This window comes from Electrophorus electricus, chromosome 16 (assembly GCF_041902795.1).
Source record: "Electrophorus electricus isolate QZ-2024a chromosome 16, ASM4190279v1, whole genome shotgun sequence".
NCBI lineage: Eukaryota > Metazoa > Chordata > Actinopteri > Gymnotiformes > Gymnotidae > Electrophorus > Electrophorus electricus.
This window is the reverse complement of record NC_137512.1, coordinates 22,017,491-22,034,773: the sequence shown is the minus strand read 5'-3', so window position 1 is coordinate 22,034,773 and position 17,283 is coordinate 22,017,491. Positions and strand designations below refer to the sequence as shown.

The 17,283-nt window shown below is 43.8% G+C and overlaps 1 protein-coding gene across 3 annotated transcripts in view; it reads right to left on the bottom strand.

Annotated features, from left to right (window-relative positions):
- Positions 1-2,248: 2,248 nt before the first annotated feature.
- The window catches only part of LOC113581513 (A disintegrin and metalloproteinase with thrombospondin motifs 2), a 122,426-nt gene continuing 107,391 nt past the window's right edge, over positions 2,249-17,283 (bottom strand). For 2 of the 3 annotated variants that reach the window (XM_035532142.2, XM_081698677.1), the window contains exons 9-22: positions 17,134-17,266; positions 15,054-15,167; positions 14,525-14,670; positions 13,426-13,601; positions 12,067-12,200; positions 11,747-11,867; positions 11,559-11,639; positions 11,247-11,410; positions 10,784-10,949; positions 10,129-10,261; positions 9,252-9,459; positions 8,747-8,876; positions 7,398-7,487; positions 2,249-4,469 (exon numbers count right to left, since the gene is read on the bottom strand). In XM_035532142.2, the coding sequence (XP_035388035.1) occupies positions 3,418-4,469; positions 7,398-7,487; positions 8,747-8,876; positions 9,252-9,459; positions 10,129-10,261; positions 10,784-10,949; positions 11,247-11,410; positions 11,559-11,639; positions 11,747-11,867; positions 12,067-12,200; positions 13,426-13,601; positions 14,525-14,670; positions 15,054-15,167; positions 17,134-17,266 (2,848 nt within the window). In that variant the 3' untranslated portion in view covers positions 2,249-3,417. The remainder of the gene's footprint in view (positions 4,470-7,397; positions 7,488-8,746; positions 8,877-9,251; positions 9,460-10,128; positions 10,262-10,783; positions 10,950-11,246; positions 11,411-11,558; positions 11,640-11,746; positions 11,868-12,066; positions 12,201-13,425; positions 13,602-14,524; positions 14,671-15,053; positions 15,168-17,133; positions 17,267-17,283) is intronic. The other variant, XM_081698675.1, reaches the window with a different exon arrangement.

Genomic DNA, 17,283 nt, shown 5'->3' with positions numbered 1-17,283 from the left:
GACATCGTCCTTTCCATAAAATTCTCACAACTCTGACCTGCAGAGACCCGCGTCACCAATTGGTGTTAACGGCGTAAACGAACACAGTAATGTCTTTCTGGGAGTGCAAGAGCTTCTGGGTGCTCACCCAGCCCGTAGTCACTCCCCTTGCGTCACTGTCTCCTGCACACCGCCGTGGCAGACGCTAGAATATATTCTATAAACCGATAGGGTAAAAAGTGAATTGGGGCCGTTTTCTTTGAAACCGCGAAAATACACTGCGGCCTGCAGTGTGTGTAGCGAAGCCCTCTCCACCACCTAGTGGTCATCAGGAGGAATTGCGTTCGGTTAAAGCGCGCAGCACAGGTCAGCGTTTCTTCCGTCCTGCTTCGTTAACATGCTGATGCAGTGTGAAAGCCAATTACAGAACCCCTTATTGAATTAAGTCTGCTGACCCATGGAGAGCACTTCGCTCTGCAGAGAAATGGCTCCGCCAGTATTGGCCCACCCGACCCAGTTTACAATATTAGCCTAATATCATAGAATTAGACTCATGCTGATTTTTGACAATAGTGACTACCACAATATTCTTTAGTGTCGCGTTTCTATTTTAGAACGTTAGCTTTCAGGCTGTATTATTCAGTGGTTCAAACTTGACTGTGGCTTGGGAAATTCACTAGGTGTCTCCACTCCAGAAGATTTCCCAGAGGCCTAAATACTCAGCACTTTCTGCTTATTATGTCTGGCACATTTACCAGCCTACTTTGTATAATTTGTATTTACTCACCCATTTGTTATAGTAAAGCTGATGAAAGCAAAGTCCATTGCATTTAGATTCGAAAAAAAAGATCTAGTTAATAAAAGAAGACATTTAACCAGATCATGGAGGTGCTTACATGATAACGCTTTGCATATGTGACAGTTATTCTTCTAAAGCCATGTTTATCTGACACCTATGCCATTACCCAGGCCAACTGAGCACAGGTTAAGTGTAGGGCAAGGTATCTAACATTCCACTGTGTAATCTTATAATGGAACAGAGACAGCACAGAGGCATATAAAGGCCATTATGATAGCCAGAGGTTTAACCACAGTGTGGCATAGCAATACAACCTGCTGTGCTGAATTCTGTTCACAGAGGGCCTAAAGGATAAATTATTCTGCTGTCATTCTTTGTAATAATCAATCAGTGATTATTTGATTCTGTGTTGATGTTTATATTGTATGAAATAGGATGCATAAAACAACATTAAAATGGCTTACACATAGTTATAGAATGTAGCTTATTTCATAAATAAGTCATCTATATATATATATATATATATATATATATATATATATATATATATATATATATATATAATTATTATTATTTTTTAAAAATTCTTACGTAAAGTATATTTTAGTCTGAAATATGTCCACAGAATAGGCTTGTCCAATTCACTTTAATGGAAACACTTGCCTTGTAAGTGCTGCTCTGAAGTGTGTCTCTTGGCTGGATATTTTGGGGTCTTACACTAGTCTCATCTCATGCAACAACTCCTGTAAAAACTAACGCAAGTCTGCTATGCCTGATAAACTTGAACCCAAATAACATCTGCTTAGAAGTTTGACCAGAAAGAGACTAGTGATGAATGAATAGATAGTGGCTCATGGATTTACACTAACAGATGAATAGTCTCTACTTGTACTCTTACAAAACCTTCTTACAAGACAGGTGTATCTACTAACCTGAAACAGAGTATCAGTGGAAAGCAGGTGTTTCTCATAAAATTGATGGAATGTACAGTATATTTCAAAGAACCAGAGCACTTACCATTGATTATAGAAATTGTTAAATGTCTCCATTTACTGGATTAATGAAGTCACTTACCCAGTCTGGACTACTGCCCATTAGTGCTTTTTATATGATACACCAGTATGACCAGTGGGCCAACTCACATTGCCAGTTTAGTAATGCTGCAAAATCTGACCAGATATCTGAGATAGAATACACTCTACAGGCTTAGAGGGCTTTGCAACTGAGAGAGTGGCACAGGAACAGCAGCTACAGTTCACAGCTTGTCCTCCAGCAGCTCACCTACATTCTCCTTAAGCTCACCTACATTCTCCTTAAGCTCACCAACCTTCATAAACTAACTTTCCTTCTCCTCCATTCTCTGGATGTTGACTCCATTCAGTGGCTGTGCTTCAGTTTAAGGTATTAATAGTGTTTGTATTTAGACCTGTTTTATGTATTAAATACTGAGATTCCAGTCTTTAGACAATATAATATGCCATCAAAAATTTTATTTTGCAGAAGATAAAATTAATTTGTTTATTTCTGTTCTGCTTTCAACAAATAATATATACATAAAATAGTGACAGGTCTCACTTGTATGGATATAATTTTCATTTTGACAAGGCAAATATAAAAATAGACTACTTGATCAACGTTTTGTAACATTTTAACACAATTTGCATATTAGCAAGTATGAAAGATTAGCTGGCATAACCAAACCAACAAATAAACAACAACAAAGCCAACCAATATGGAGAATCCCTGAATTTCGCAATTCAAACAACCAATCAATAAAAACCTCCACTGACATTCTATTTTATAATAAATATATGTCACGCAGTAGAGTTAAGAGAGAGACAAAGAGAAACTGCTCACTGACTCAGACCTCCAATTTGCTGGTTCTTGCTGTTACAAAATGCAGCCTTGTGTGGCTGTGGTCGTAGCGCCTGTCATATCACATCTCTTGTAGAACCACTGGGATCATAATAGATCTGTCACACTGTTGAGCTCTTATCAAGGTAAACCAAGGGAATATGTTATAATAACCAATGTATTACAATGGCCATTAATTTTTTCATAGCAAGAATACAAATCCAAATTAAAATTTTAGGATCATTTTAAATAAAGTGTATTGAAATAAGGACTGAATAATTTCACTGAAACGCTAAAGCATAATGCTACATGCACAGTCTAGACAGGTTTTTAATGAATATGGCTGGTGCAGTACTTTACATTTAAAGACCCATTTTTTCATATATTAAACCAAACTTTTCACCACAGAAAAAAATATGTGCCTGTAATATATGTAGAATATGGTCGATGGGGAGTGCAGACAATTTGTATTTAGATAAAACTGCACAGCTGAATATCCACCTCACCATATTTCCAGGTTTATAAGAAATAAATCACTTTGAACCAGAAATCCCTTTTGATCTAAAAGTCATCTAAAAGGTTTCTGTTCATGTTCAAAGCAATTGTGCAAACATTTGCTAGTGGTTTTGCTCCACAAAGTTCCGTTTGCCACGTCATGAAAAACGAATGCGAGAAGCACACTGGTACTGTAAAGTGTATGGCCATTTTTCCCTGTACTTGATCCAAGCACCAAGGTCGACGTGTAAATTCATGAGTCGCATGGACGTGTCTCTCGTTCTAAAGGATCAAGTCTGCTGAGCTCTTTTCAGTCTACGTAAGATGTTCAGCTTCTCCTCGATTAGCTCCTGGATGCGTTTGTTGCGCGTTCGTTCGTGCACAAAGATGCGCCCTCTCCTGGGAATGATGTTGTTCTCGGGGAATTCGCTGTCCAGCCTGGTGATGCTAAATGGTACCTCAATGGCATTGCTCTCCCGTTCTCTGTTGGGTGACCTTGCAGTGCTCATTATTGTATGGATATAATGGTTGTCATGGACACTGTTAGTCACCATGGACACTGTTGTCGGGGACGTTGTTACAAGCGAAGCTGATGCTATAGCTGGCATAATGAATGTTGGTGTTGCTACAGTTGGAGCTGTTGCCATAGCAGCACTTCCTGTTGGTGTAGTGTCCTCGCTGGTGGATGGCAGCGTTAGCCAACCTGAAGCGGTAAGGGATCTATCGTCATTCCTGTAGGGTAACATTGTTTGGGGCTCTGTTACGTCTTCTCTGGGAAGAACACCACTGCTCACCACGACATCCTCAAACAGGACCGTGGTGCTGGGAACCAGGGAGAAGCCATCCACATCCGCAGCACCAAGCCCATCGTGAGTTCTGTCACCACTGTGTGTCTGTGTGACAAAGGCACTTGTACCTCCAGAGGTGAGGGTGACTGGCATGGCCGTTGATGAGCGCAGGCCAGTGGGGATGCTGCTTGTTGAGGACACGCAGACGCTGGGTTCGATAGTGTCCATGTTAGGACCCGTCACTATTGCAAAGGATGGGTTCTGTCCTGTGGCTGTATGCAAAGAAGTGATTGGTGTCATGGTTCGCGAGAGGGTGGAAGAGGATGTTGTCGTGGTTTGCCTCTGGATGGGGCTAGGGCTGTTGGTTGATTGAGAATGCCCCCTGCTGGTCACACTTGGTGTGGCAAATGGCTGGCCTGTGGGCTTGACAGCCCTGGTCGCATTGCCCAGGCTACAGGACTTGCAGCATATGCGCTGGACAGCAGGCAACCCGCAGTACTGCTGCAGAACATCCTTGGTGCAGAACACTGTGCGGTCACTATGGCAACGCTGCCCTGCAACACAACACAATAACGTGCTCAGAATGGATTGCATAAGCATGCCTTGAAATTAGACTATGGTTAAACTATGCTAAATGGTAATAAGTAGTCTTTAAAGATATAAGAAAAATGCGTGTGTGTGTGTGTGTGTGTGTGTGTGTGTGTGTGTGTGTGTGTGTGTGTGTGAGAAAGTGAGAGAGAGAGAGAGAGAGAGAGAGAGAGAGAGAGAGAGAGAGAGAGAGAGAGAAACTCAGTTGTGTAGAAGAAGAAAGTAGAGGGACTTAAATGGAAGTTGCATGAAGACAGTAGCTGAACACACTACAGCAGTTTTGGGAAAGGTAGATTACTGACCAAAATCACATATGTCTACAATGACAATAAGTCAAGTTCTGTGAGCTAACTGACCTGTTATTGACCACTTGTCCTCAAATCACACTCATACAGTGGGAGAGCACAGAGGAAGCTCAGGCCTTCTCATTTTAGAACACATTTTTATTCCTACTTTTGCAGTTGTTTATGACATAAACTGAAACAATGAGATGCACTTCCCCCTTAAATATATAGATATAGAGTTGCTTTCTTAAGAAAAATAAATCGACTGTATCGAAAGGTACAAGTTCACAGTAACTTTGGTAAAACACTTCATTACTTTGAGACCAGTCAATCCATTGGTAAATCAAACCAGGAGTCACAAAAATAAATAAATTGGTCATTGGTTAAATAAAATACAGGATTTCAATGATGATGTAAAAACTGGCATGGCACACATAAGTGTCATATATGAAACATTTACAAAACATTAATAAAGTTTCCCTGATAAATCAAAGTGCATATAGACGCAGTGCACGTTAAGTCCATCTGAATGTATCCCCAAACACTCTTCCCACATTAGCCAGTCAAGACACAGCAGACCAACTGGTCACCCACCCATCACTCAAAGTATATAATATTAGCTTTTTTTTCTGATAAGTAAGGAGTTAACAGTCATGAACGTTATTAAATACAGTCAACACCAACAATTATTTACAATATCGCACTGCGAGGTTTGGCTTTTCCCCACGTTTGCCCCACGGCTTTTTAGCACGAAACTTCGGATAGCTCGCTACATAGTCACAACAGAAATGTGTTTCACAATACAATGACAAGTCTGAAGGGATAAAGAGATGCCAGGGTAGTGCTCTACCTTTTCCCATACCTACTGGGTAGTCGGTGTTTAAGATGTGTAATGTTGGTCGGTTGCTTGGTTCCAAAATACATTTGTTAGAAGCTGCCTCTGGTCATATGTGTGATACGATACGTCCCTATGAGTAAAGCCGTACTTCCGCAGATAAATGCCGATACATTCAAATCCAGTGTAAGGCATTGTTCTCACGCTCAGTGTAACACAAAAACGAAGTCTGGATGGAAATCAATGCGCATGAGGTACTTCCATGGATCACATTCCTTGGTGAGTCCATCAGTAACAAAGAGAAAAACCCTCACACATGGCAGAAAAGTCAACAAGCACTTGCGCACGCGCACACACACACACACACACACACACACACACACACACACACACGCGCACACACACAAACACACACAAACACTCCACACACAGACACATTCTCAATCTCTTCAATCTCTGTCTCACATCAAGACAGGAAATACATACTCGCATCACTTTCAGTGTGAGGGGTGTGAAATGAGGCTGGAAAAAAGAGTGATCTTCCCAACAGAGACGCGAGAAGAGGATAAAATAATAAAGTTATTATTTTTAACCACTTCTCTCTGAAAAACGGAGAGGCAACTGGCTGAGCAAGTCCTGCATAATATAGATCTACCCCTTTCCCCAAACACTTTATATCTTTTATTAAATATGTATAGTTCTGTATTTATGTAAAATCAATAAAAAATTACACATAACAGTCAAGGATTAAAGCGATCAATAGCAGTCAAAAGGTTAGGCAAATAAGCTACAGCTTATTCATGGTAAAACAAATTATTAATTCATATTATTGGAATTCATATAGATTTATAGTTATGTATAAATACAAATATGTTTATATGTTTGTTTAAAGTTTGCAAGCACAAATAAGCTGCATTTATTGTACTTCTTAACAGTCGGAGAGGTTGGAGGATGAGGTGGTGTGGTAATCGATCGTGTGCGGTAAAGCGACCCTGTTTTTCACTCAGACATTCCACCTCATGTTCACCATCTGTCACCAACACATACAGTGGTGGCTCAACAGTACGTCCCATGTTTACAGCTTAAATTGTATGATCTCTGTTCCTTTTTCAGTCTGAGAATGAACTAGGATGTGAAATGAGCACTTAGCAAAGTTTTTTTTTTTTTTTTTTTACACCTCATTGTGACAATTTCACGTTCACAATAAAGCTTTAGTAATTTTTAAAAAACTTTTAGACACTTCTTTTGTTTTTTTCCTCTCACATCTGTAGCTCAGGCAGCATTTCAAAATGGCCTCCCTGGAGCGTAACTCATGGCTAAACAACAGCTCGGAGAGGGCAGCCAATCGCAAGGCTCCATCCGAAACAATCCCCGGCAACAGCTCTCTGCTCGAGCTGCCAATCCAATCACGAAAGGCCCCTCCTCTGACAAACTCTTCTCTTTAATTTTTTGTTTGTTTTGTTTTGTTAACAATTTCTGACTGGCCAGCGTTCACAACACAGAGCTCCACAAAGGAGAGAGAGAGAGAGAGAGAGAGAGAGAGAGAGACAGAGCGAGAGACAGAGAGAGAGAGTGAGAAACAGAGAAGTCTCCCCCTATCAGAGATGCCCCGGAAAAGAGGACCACCACCCATGAAAGAGAAGCGAGCAGGCCTGGGGTAGGGGCCACTCAGGGGAGCTTGCCCAGCAGAGCAAAGCAAAGAGAGAGCGGCAGGACCCAGCCCAGAGCAGCAACAGAGCGCAGAGGCCCGGCCAGGCTCGACAGAGGAGCTTTACTTGAGATCCTCTGAACAGGGTACTTGGGGTCATGACGCGACAGCCACTGGATCAGGAAGTTACCGTGCTTGTTGAAGTCCGACGTGCCCTCTGAAGTAAGCAGTACAGAAAGAGAGCGAGAAGAGTGGAGAGAGAGAGAGAGAGAGAGAGAGAGAGAGAGAGAGAGAGAAGAGTGGAGAGAGAGAGAGAGAGAGAGAGAGAGAGAGAGAGAGAGAGAAGAGTGGAGAGAGAGAGAGAGAGAGAGAGAGAGAGAGAGAGAGAAGAGTGGAGAGAGAGAGAGAGAGAGAGAGAGAGAGAGAGAGAGAGAGAGAGAGAGAGAGAGAAGAGTGGAGAGAGAGAGAGAGAGAGAGAGAGAGAGAGAGAGAGAAGAGTGGAGAGAGAGAGAGAGAGAGAGAGAGAGAGAGAGAGAAGAGTGGAGAGAGAGAGAGAGAGAAGAGTGGAGAGAGAGAGAGAGAGAGAAGAGTGGAGAGAGAGAGAGAGAGAAAGAGAGAGAGAGAGAGAGAGAGAGAGAGTGAGAGAGAGAGAGAGAGAGAGAGAGAGAGAGAGAGAGAGAGAGAGAGAGAGAGAGAGAGAGAGAGAGAGAGAGAGAGAGAGAGAGAGAGAGAGAGAGAGTGAGAGAGAGAGAGAGAGAGAGAGAGAGAGGAGTGAGAGAGAGAGAGAGAGAGAGAGAGAGAGAGAGAGAGAGAGAGAGAAGAGTGGAGAGAGAGAGAGAGAGAGAGAGAAGAGTGGAGAGAGAGAGAGAGAGAGAAAGAGAGAGAGAGAGAGAGAGAGAGAGAGAGTGAGAGAGAGAGAGAGAGAGAGAGAGAGAGAGAGAGAGAGAGAGAGAGAGAGAGAGGAGAGAGAAGAGTGGAGAGAGAGAGAGAGAGAGAGAGAGAGAGAGAGAGAGAGAGAGAGAGGAGAAGAGTGGAGAGAGAGAGAGAGAGAGAAGAGTGGAGAGAGAGAGAGAGAGAAGAGTGGAGAGAGAGAGAGAGAGAGAGAGAGAGAGAGAGAGAGAGAGAGAGAAGAGTGGAGAGAGAGAGAGAGAGAGAGAGAGAGAGAGAGAGAGAGAGAGAGAGAAACATAGAGTGAGAATGCGAGTGGGAAAAACAGATAAAGAGAGATAAAAAGAAAGACAAAAGCGAAAAAGAATGCAAGTGGCAACATAAGACAGAGAAGAACAGACAGTGAAACAATTAGCAGAGCAAATTCACACTCTTCATATTGCTGTATCATTTAATCCCTCCCCTGCTATGAGTTAGCTCCTCTTTATAACGGGGCTCTCAGGCATAGATAACCTTTCACCACCTTAATTCCGGCAGGGTGACAGAGAAAGAGAGAGGGATGGATGGAGAGGAGAACTATGAACTCACTGGGACACGGCTCCATTCTGCAGGGTCTCAGAGCGGCTGGTTTGGAGTCCAGGCAGAGGCCGATGGTGTTGTCGCGTGTGTGACAGAGCACCTGTCTCTCCTGGGTCCCGTTACCGCATGTCACCGAGCACTGTGATTACAAACACGAGCATGCACCCACACATGCAGATACAAATATAACGTTGTGAGAAAGCAAGACAAAAACTTGTAACAGTAATCAACATGTAATGAATGTAATCAATGAGTAATGAAAAAGTGAGTATAAAGTGATAGAGACCAGTTTCTGGACATGAATTAAGGCTGATCTTGAGCTAAACTGTAATGTCAATTTAGCTCCAATCTGGTCTGGAAAAAACAACAACTTGTGTCTGGACAGACTGAGTGTCTACTCTGCTTTGTCTGGACTTCAAATTTATCTGCACTTCAAGTGCTACAAATAAAAAATCCTTCTTGCCCTATGTGTGCATGTCCACAGTACATTTGTGTGGGCGTGTACTCTCTGCACCTGTGACCAGGGCCCGAGCCTCCACTCAGCGGGACAGAGTGCACGATTGCACTCTCGCCGTGACTCTAGTCGCTCATCGCTGCAGTAGCGGCTGCGGATGGACTTGAACTGATCGTCGCCCAGAGGTTGGACACAGCGCACGGAGCGTGTCTGGGTCCCTGACCTGCCACAGGACTTACTGCACTCACCCCACTCTCCAGCCACCCAGCTACACACGCACACGCACACACGCACGCACGCACGCACACACACACACACACACACACATATACACACACACACGCACACACACACGCGCACGCACGCACGCACACACGCACGCACGCACGCACACGCACGCACACACGCACACACGCACGCACACACGCACACACACACGCACACACACACACACACACACGCACACACACACGCGCACGCACGCACGCACACACGCACGCACACACGCACACACACACGCGCACACACGCGCACACACGCGCACACACGCGCACACACGCACACACGCACACACACACAGTATTCAGAATGTTGCCAATTCTAGCCCCAAAGTCACCAGGTTGCCACTGTTGGGCCCCTGAGCAAGGCCCTTAATCCTTAATTGCTCAAATCTTTTTTCAGACTTAATTGTAAGTTGCTTTGGATAAAATCATCAGCTAAAATGCCACAAATGTAAGTGTGTTAAAAGCCATAGAGATGCCATTCCAAGGGCAAATGACTGAGGTTGTGCAAAGTAGGTAGGAGGGAGTGCAGTGGAGTATTTTCTGAATCATGTTCAATGAACAGTGATCAGTTACTGCAGAACACAAGATGGTCTAATACATGTATGGCATGTCCATATATACACTCTCCCAGACACATGCACTCACACACTTACATGGGCTGGGCACACTCGCGCAGGTAGCAATCTCTGAAAATGTCTTGAGGTTTCTTGATGTTATCACAAAAGCGCCGATGCACTATTTTCATGTCAGTGTTCCGACGGCACCCATAACGCGTCTTCTGCATGCCTTACCACAGACAGCGAGTGGAACACACACATGCACATGGCTGTTTAGTAGTACACAACACCTGCACAGTGAGACAAGCACACTTATGCTGTACTGTTTTCAAAGCTATCCACAACCCCTCAGGTAAACTGCTTTTGGTAGCATAAACTTAAATTACTGTAACATAGACTATTATAAATAAATTATAAAGATAAACAGGTAACTTAAACTGGTAGCATACATATAAACTACTTTGACATAAGCTGATAAGACAAGTTAACTTGTAAAATATGCAAAAATCATAAACTGAATAGGTTCATATTCCAAACATAAGGACAGTATACGTATGATCCTTACAAATACAGAAGTAGAGCAGTGATTTACTGTTCTACTCAACAAAGGTGTTGAGTTCTTTAATCAGCAAGGTCAGTTTGACGGCGAATCTTTGGCTGAATCCCTATAAACCCTAGGTAGGGTACTTAGTGCATGTTTTGGACACAACTGGCGTGCAGTGTCTGTGTGGGTGGAGGTTGGATGCACTACCTCCCCCGCAGGTCTTGGAGCAGGGCGTCCATCTTTTCAGCGCCCAGGAGTAGGGCACTTGGTTTTCAGGCACCATGTTGTTTTCCTTCGCCCTGTCACTCAGCTTGTCATCATTCGTGATGTATTTGATTGACACCTTCGTTTGAGCCGAGCCATGCATCCGGATCTGGTCAACGCACACATGCAGAGCGCATGGCTGGGTAGGGCTGTGTGCTGTGTGTGTGTGGGTGGAGAACTAGATCCATGAGGCAGAAACCTTCTCATGGCTAAAGCTCACAGCAACAGAAAATGGTTCTGAGGTCCTGTTTGCAGGCACTTAGATTGCTTGCATCTTTTAAAAATATTGTGTTATTTAAAGAACAACAGTAGCAAAAAGCTCTGGATCACATCCAATAATAGTAATATGAGCAGTGCTGTGTGTGTGTGTGTGTGTGTGTGTGTGTGGTTTTTTTGTTTTGTTTACCATGATAACAACATCATTTTTCAGCGGTCCGCTTGTCTGGATGGTGTCCTTGCTGTTATTGTTCTCGTACTCCCACTCTATGCCATTCTCAATGACAGAGCGGCTCTTGGGGTAATCTCCATGAGGGTTCAAAAAGAAATCTCCGGAAGCTTTGTTCTTCACAGCTGCACAGTTGTGCAGAAAGGGAAAGAAAGAGAAAGAGATCTGCACTGAGCACCAGACACCAGAGCAAGCTCAAAAGCGTGATGCCCAAAATCAGGTTCACTGCAACTCTATTAACTTCACTTGCTGGCAGATTTTTTCAGATCTTACCCAGGATGTGAGATGTTCCATTCAGTTCCTGGATTAGCAAATGCCTTGCCCCTCTAGGAATTTCAATTACTTTTGTAACACCTGAAGTCCAAACCAATAAAAGCATGTTTTACAACACTCAGGCAAAAAACAATACAAATTGTAACAATTTGTAAGCTGCAAATAAGAGTATTCAAATGAAGTCATACTTTTCTTATTAGAGAAGATTATTTCGAACTTGTTGTTTGTGCACTTGGTACCATCTCCACCACACACACCGCACTTATCCTCCTGAAGCCCTGAGCCGACTACATTATCACAGCCTACTTTCTGAAGACAGAGAAACACCATGAATGACCAGCCACTTACACAAACACACACACACACACACACACTTCACAGTCTACACATACATACACATCTGCATTCTCACAAACTCAGCTCACACTCCCCAAACACACACATGCAGACATGCCAGCACTCACCTCACACACTCTACACACACACACACACACACGTGCATACGCACCTCACACTCCCCATACACACACATGCTGTAGGGGTCTTTGTAGGAGCAGTGGGTTCCGGGCTCCACCAGCTGCTGCATGTTGACCACCTCTCGTGTCTCTTTGGACTGGCAGTGCAAGTTGCAACGCTGTTTAGCTGCAGCACAGAGCAGACAGCAGGCCTGAGAGAACCTCACCAGAACCTCACTAGAACCTCACCAGGATTTCACAGACTAAAAATACATTTGCAGGTAAAGCTGCAGTCAGTTCAAAAACATAACATAAACAGAAAAAAACACATAAGTCATATAGGATCGTATAGGATTCCTTGCCTATAACATGTTTTAGAACAGTTGTGGTGAATCATCAGCATGTGCAGAAAATGAACCCCTTTCTGTGGTTTTAGTGTAGCACTGGTTCACCTCTGTCTCACACTAGTTAGCGAAATTCTACCAAGCAACATATTATCTTTAAACCTCACTCTGGGAAGTGTGATGTCACAGAGACTCACCTCTACTGGCTCCACTACATTTTCCCATAAGGAGCCCGACAACAGCACAACTGAGCCGAGTGTTTACACAGAGCAGCAAAAGGTCTCATCACCGTAAAAGGCCATCCCAGTGACCTCTGAGAATGTATTCACTACAGTTTGGTCGTCATATGCTACATGTGTAGAGCTGTAATTTCCACACAGCTCCATAAACTCCCTGCTGAGTCTAACTCTGTTTTGGCCACTCCACGCTGTGGCCGTAAGTGGACAGCTGGCTCATGGCAGGATCGGCTGGGCTGGATGTGTGGCCCAGCTGATGAAGCCTTGTGCACACAGGAAGTGGATGTTGGAAGAATAGCCAGATCAGAACACGGAGTACTGGGATCATATTTTCACTCCTCCGAATTATCTTATAATTCAGGACAGCTGTTAGGGGCTGAGCATTCGGGAAGCAGGACAGAGTTGGGTAGCAGGAAATCGGTCAAATTAGATCCAAACCAGGAATGAAAGCGCGGAGAGAGGGATAATGGATATTTGAGCTGGAAGGAGAGCCGAAATGTAGAAACAGAAATGTCTAATGTAAGACTTTGTCTGTGCACTTGTTTCTGTGCTGTTTGCTTTTAAGTTAAACTTGTTTCTGCCTGGCATCAGTAACGTCTGTAGTGTCAGCGGTGACTGTACGGTAGTGGCAGTCACCAGTAGTGTTTGGTAGTGTTTGGTGCCTGCCAGTGCTGGCTGCATCTAAGAAGTTTCTGAAACGTTCCTCGTGGTCCGTGGTCCATGGGGGCTCATGTACTGTACCTTTAGGGCTGTACTGTACCGTAAAGCCTGCGCTATATTGGACAGGCAGTGGGCAGTTGGAGATCAGTTCCGTCTGTTGGGTGGTACTCACGGTCTGAGTGCTCATAAGGCAGCCAGTGGTGTCTGGCATTGTTGTGCTCAAACTTGCTGTTCAACATGCTGCACTGCTTGGCTCTGGGGTCCTGATACGGGTCCTCACACTCGTGGGAGTTGCACACCTGGAACTGGTAGTTGGAGCCAGGGCAACGGCGTCCGCCATTAGCAGGCCTGGGAAAAAGAAACAGAGATGGAGAAGTCAAGAACTGAGACCAACGCATCACTGGCAGATAACCAAAAAAACGAAAACAAAAAACAAAACACAGAACACAAAACCGAGAAGTAACTTCCCACCTTTTCTATAAAGGAGTTAGATCTTTAAAAAAGCATAGGAATGTGATGGGAGTCAAAAACTGCATTCCTAAAACATTTGATCACGGAGCTTATTATTCAAAAATATATTATTTAAAATATTATTTCTTATTGTTTTAGAAATCCTCATAAGAAACATACCCTTTCTGTATATCATTTGTTCGATTTTCAATCAAATGTCAATACTTTTATGCCCCTATACTTTTTACCTTTGTCATCTTTTAAATACCAGAATTTCATGTCAGTTGGCCTTTTATATGTTACTGTAACAACCAGAACTTTTAACTACCAGAACTTCATATCAGTTAGTACAGCGTTTTATATGTTATTGTAGCTGTGTGATAACTTTTAAAGAGGCCTTCTCTTGAAAAATATTTTCAGGCTATTTGTATAAATGTAAAAGGAGCAGAGTGAAGTCATAATAATACCACTCATTCTGGCAAGTGCCAAATTCCTCAGTTCTTCAGATCTTTTGCATGTTGCTTTTAATGCACATAGAGTTTTATCAGGTAGTGAAATACACTGTGCATCTGTTCTTTCATATAAGGTTTATATTACTATGTTTGTGGGATATTTAATGCTGATCTCAATAACCAATAGGAAATCATTTTAGTTGGTAAAAGAATCCTTTTTGTTTTGCTGGCATGAACCAAATATCCCCACAACATTACATTTTCCTGTCATCACGGGGATATTTGGTCTCCACAAAAAGCTAAATACGTGCACACTCACGCTCACCAGCATGCATACACGCGCACACATGCACGCACGCACATACACACCGTGGATTATCACAAGCGTGAGTGCGAAACCGCAGGCCTCGTCCGCACGGGCGAGAGCAGGAGCCAAACTCACTCCACATGGCCCAGTTGCCATCCCGCTTTATGATGTCAGGGGTGAGCCACACACAATGGCCTTTAAAGCAGTGCTGTAAGACAGACAGACAAGTAAGGATCAGCCAAACGCAGCCTGTGGCTCAGAGCTGAACACAAACACTGGCCTTCCCCGAACCGACTAATCACCACGCTAGACACAGAGTCACAGTTCAGGCCAGGGTATGTTGCGCACGGGGATGTGTAAGATTGTAAACACCAGAGGAGAAACACTACAGTAAGCATGTTGTTGCGCACTGGGGTGACTATCGCAGTACATCAAAAGGAAAGCAGCTACGTTCGATAAAAGGTGCACTCGCAATGAACATAAATCCCAGAAACAATAACTAGGGCTGGCAAGACAATGACCACTGGTGGCGAACTTCGGAATTGCCAGGCATGTGTGTGGCTGCATGCGAAGGGGGCAGCGAGGCAGTACCTTGCCATCTCCGCATATCGTGCCGTCGATTGGGGGTCCTTTCTTGGTCTTGCAGAAGAAGGGGTTCTCCGGGTGAGCACACCATAGCTGCTTGCATGGGTCAAAGGTGCGGTACTGGAGAGGGGAGGCAGAGGAGAGCTTACCCACACACGCTCCTCACAAACCACCTCACGCCACCACGCACAACGGCCACTGCAGCAGTAGCAATGCCTCAAGACTCCGGGTCAGCTAAGACTGTCAAAGCAGCCATGGCACAGGACACACTTCTGTACAGAGACTGAGTAACAAACAGATATCAAGGCAGTGACACTTTGATTAAAGCACACTGTTACTGTACCATAAAAACAATATGGTGAGTAAGGGAGTCTCACACACTGCCCAGGATGGAAGCTATGAGATCTGTGGTGAATGTATTAAGTATAAATTCAACATTTTAATCATTTAAGGTGGATTAATGGTTGATAAAGGTTTATACTCTAATCCTACACACACTGAAGTGTGTTCACTACTAACTACATGTTTTCAACCATGCAAGGATCCTAGTTACTGAAATCAAATACTTCTCTGCAAGGTTTGCCAAAAAACCTGTAATTGCTAGGCCCTCAGTTCAATAGCCCAGGTAGACGGTACAAGCTGGACATTATAACAGTGCACTTTAAGTAAAGAGTTACTGTCTGAGTTAACAATATGGATATATGGCAGACATTGGTATTCCCAGCAGATTATATACAGGAGGCCATTTCATGCAAACCAAAACATAACAATGAGGAATAAAAACAATAACATTTTCACTCATGGTAGTTCTGACACAGCTTTTGACTAACACCACAGCTTACGACATGTTGGTTAGCAATGACACATGGCCACCATTTAGATCTAAGGACAAGAGAGGGTGAAAAAGAAATGAAAACGAAAACCTTTCCCCTGAATGCACTACTAGTTTGGCCTTTTTCCCACCACAAGAGGGAGCAAGTGAAAACCTCAACTGATGTAGAGTCTCGCTGTTCTAGACAGTCAAGCACTCTTAAGTTAGCCTGCAGTACTCTCGAGCCAAAGGACTTGAATAGCCTTCTAATCAAATGTAGCTAATGTTTCAGTTTTATTCAGCTTTACACCAAATGCTTTTTTTCTGGTTATTTACGACTACAATGAACAGTCTCCTGGCATTTTAGGCAAAAATCTGATGTCAAAATTAAACATCTTAATTTATCTGCAATGATTCCCAATTTTAAACATGAGCAACAAGATGGGGATGTTTGCACCCTGCAGCAAACTAGTTTGTGATGAGTTCTAAATAAATAAATAAACAAATAAGCCAACATGTAGTGAAATGTTCGCTGCGAGTGATAGATAAAGTAGTGTGGCTCTGGTGTGGGGTACCTTACCTGGGCTCCTGAAGGCCCCACCTTTTGCAGCTGAAGGAATGGTTGGACAAGAGAGTAAAGCACAGTCCACGTAGAAGTGCTCAGCTGGAATTTCATTTAGAGCCTGAGATCACCTGCATAGCCTAGAAATAACTTTCACTGCTGCTGGGGACGTACTGAAAACGACGCTTCTGTTAGTTGGCTTGCCTCCATGGATGAAATTAAAAGTATTCATATGTTTTGCTTTCCATCTGGTGGGTCAGATCAATTCTAATTGCTTTGGTAGGGGTAACAGCCCCGGCTGACTGTTCAGGTAGACAGTGCTCACTACTAGTCACTAGTTCCAGGATCTTTTTTTGAATCAGCAGCGGCTGGGAAACCCAGAAGTCCTGAGATAAAGCCTTGGACATTCTGAGGTCCGTAAACGCACAATGTTTGTGATCTCACTTCTCTCAACGCTACTGCTCACAGCTCAGAACAGCTGGAACCGCTGCACACACGGATAATGCAGTTCTAGTGACAGCATGTATAACATCACAGTTGGGTCATTTTTTGTCATTCTACGATGAGCCCAATGACTGACCTCAAAATGACGCTATCATGAGCTGATGGGGTTATACATGCTTATAGCAGTCTTACGATGCCGTAAGACTGCTCGGTAATGCATGGCTGGGGCAGGAGTGGGGGCCAGGGTGTCCGGATGACGGGCGACTCACCGCCGTGCACATCATGTATCCGGCACCAAAGTCAAAGCGACACTGCTGGTTCATGGAGTAGTGGAGGCCAGGCAACTGGGGAAGCTCCTCCCACGTGTGCTCAAAAGGGTCGTCACGGAGGCAGTCATAGGAGCTGCAGAGGGGGTGGGG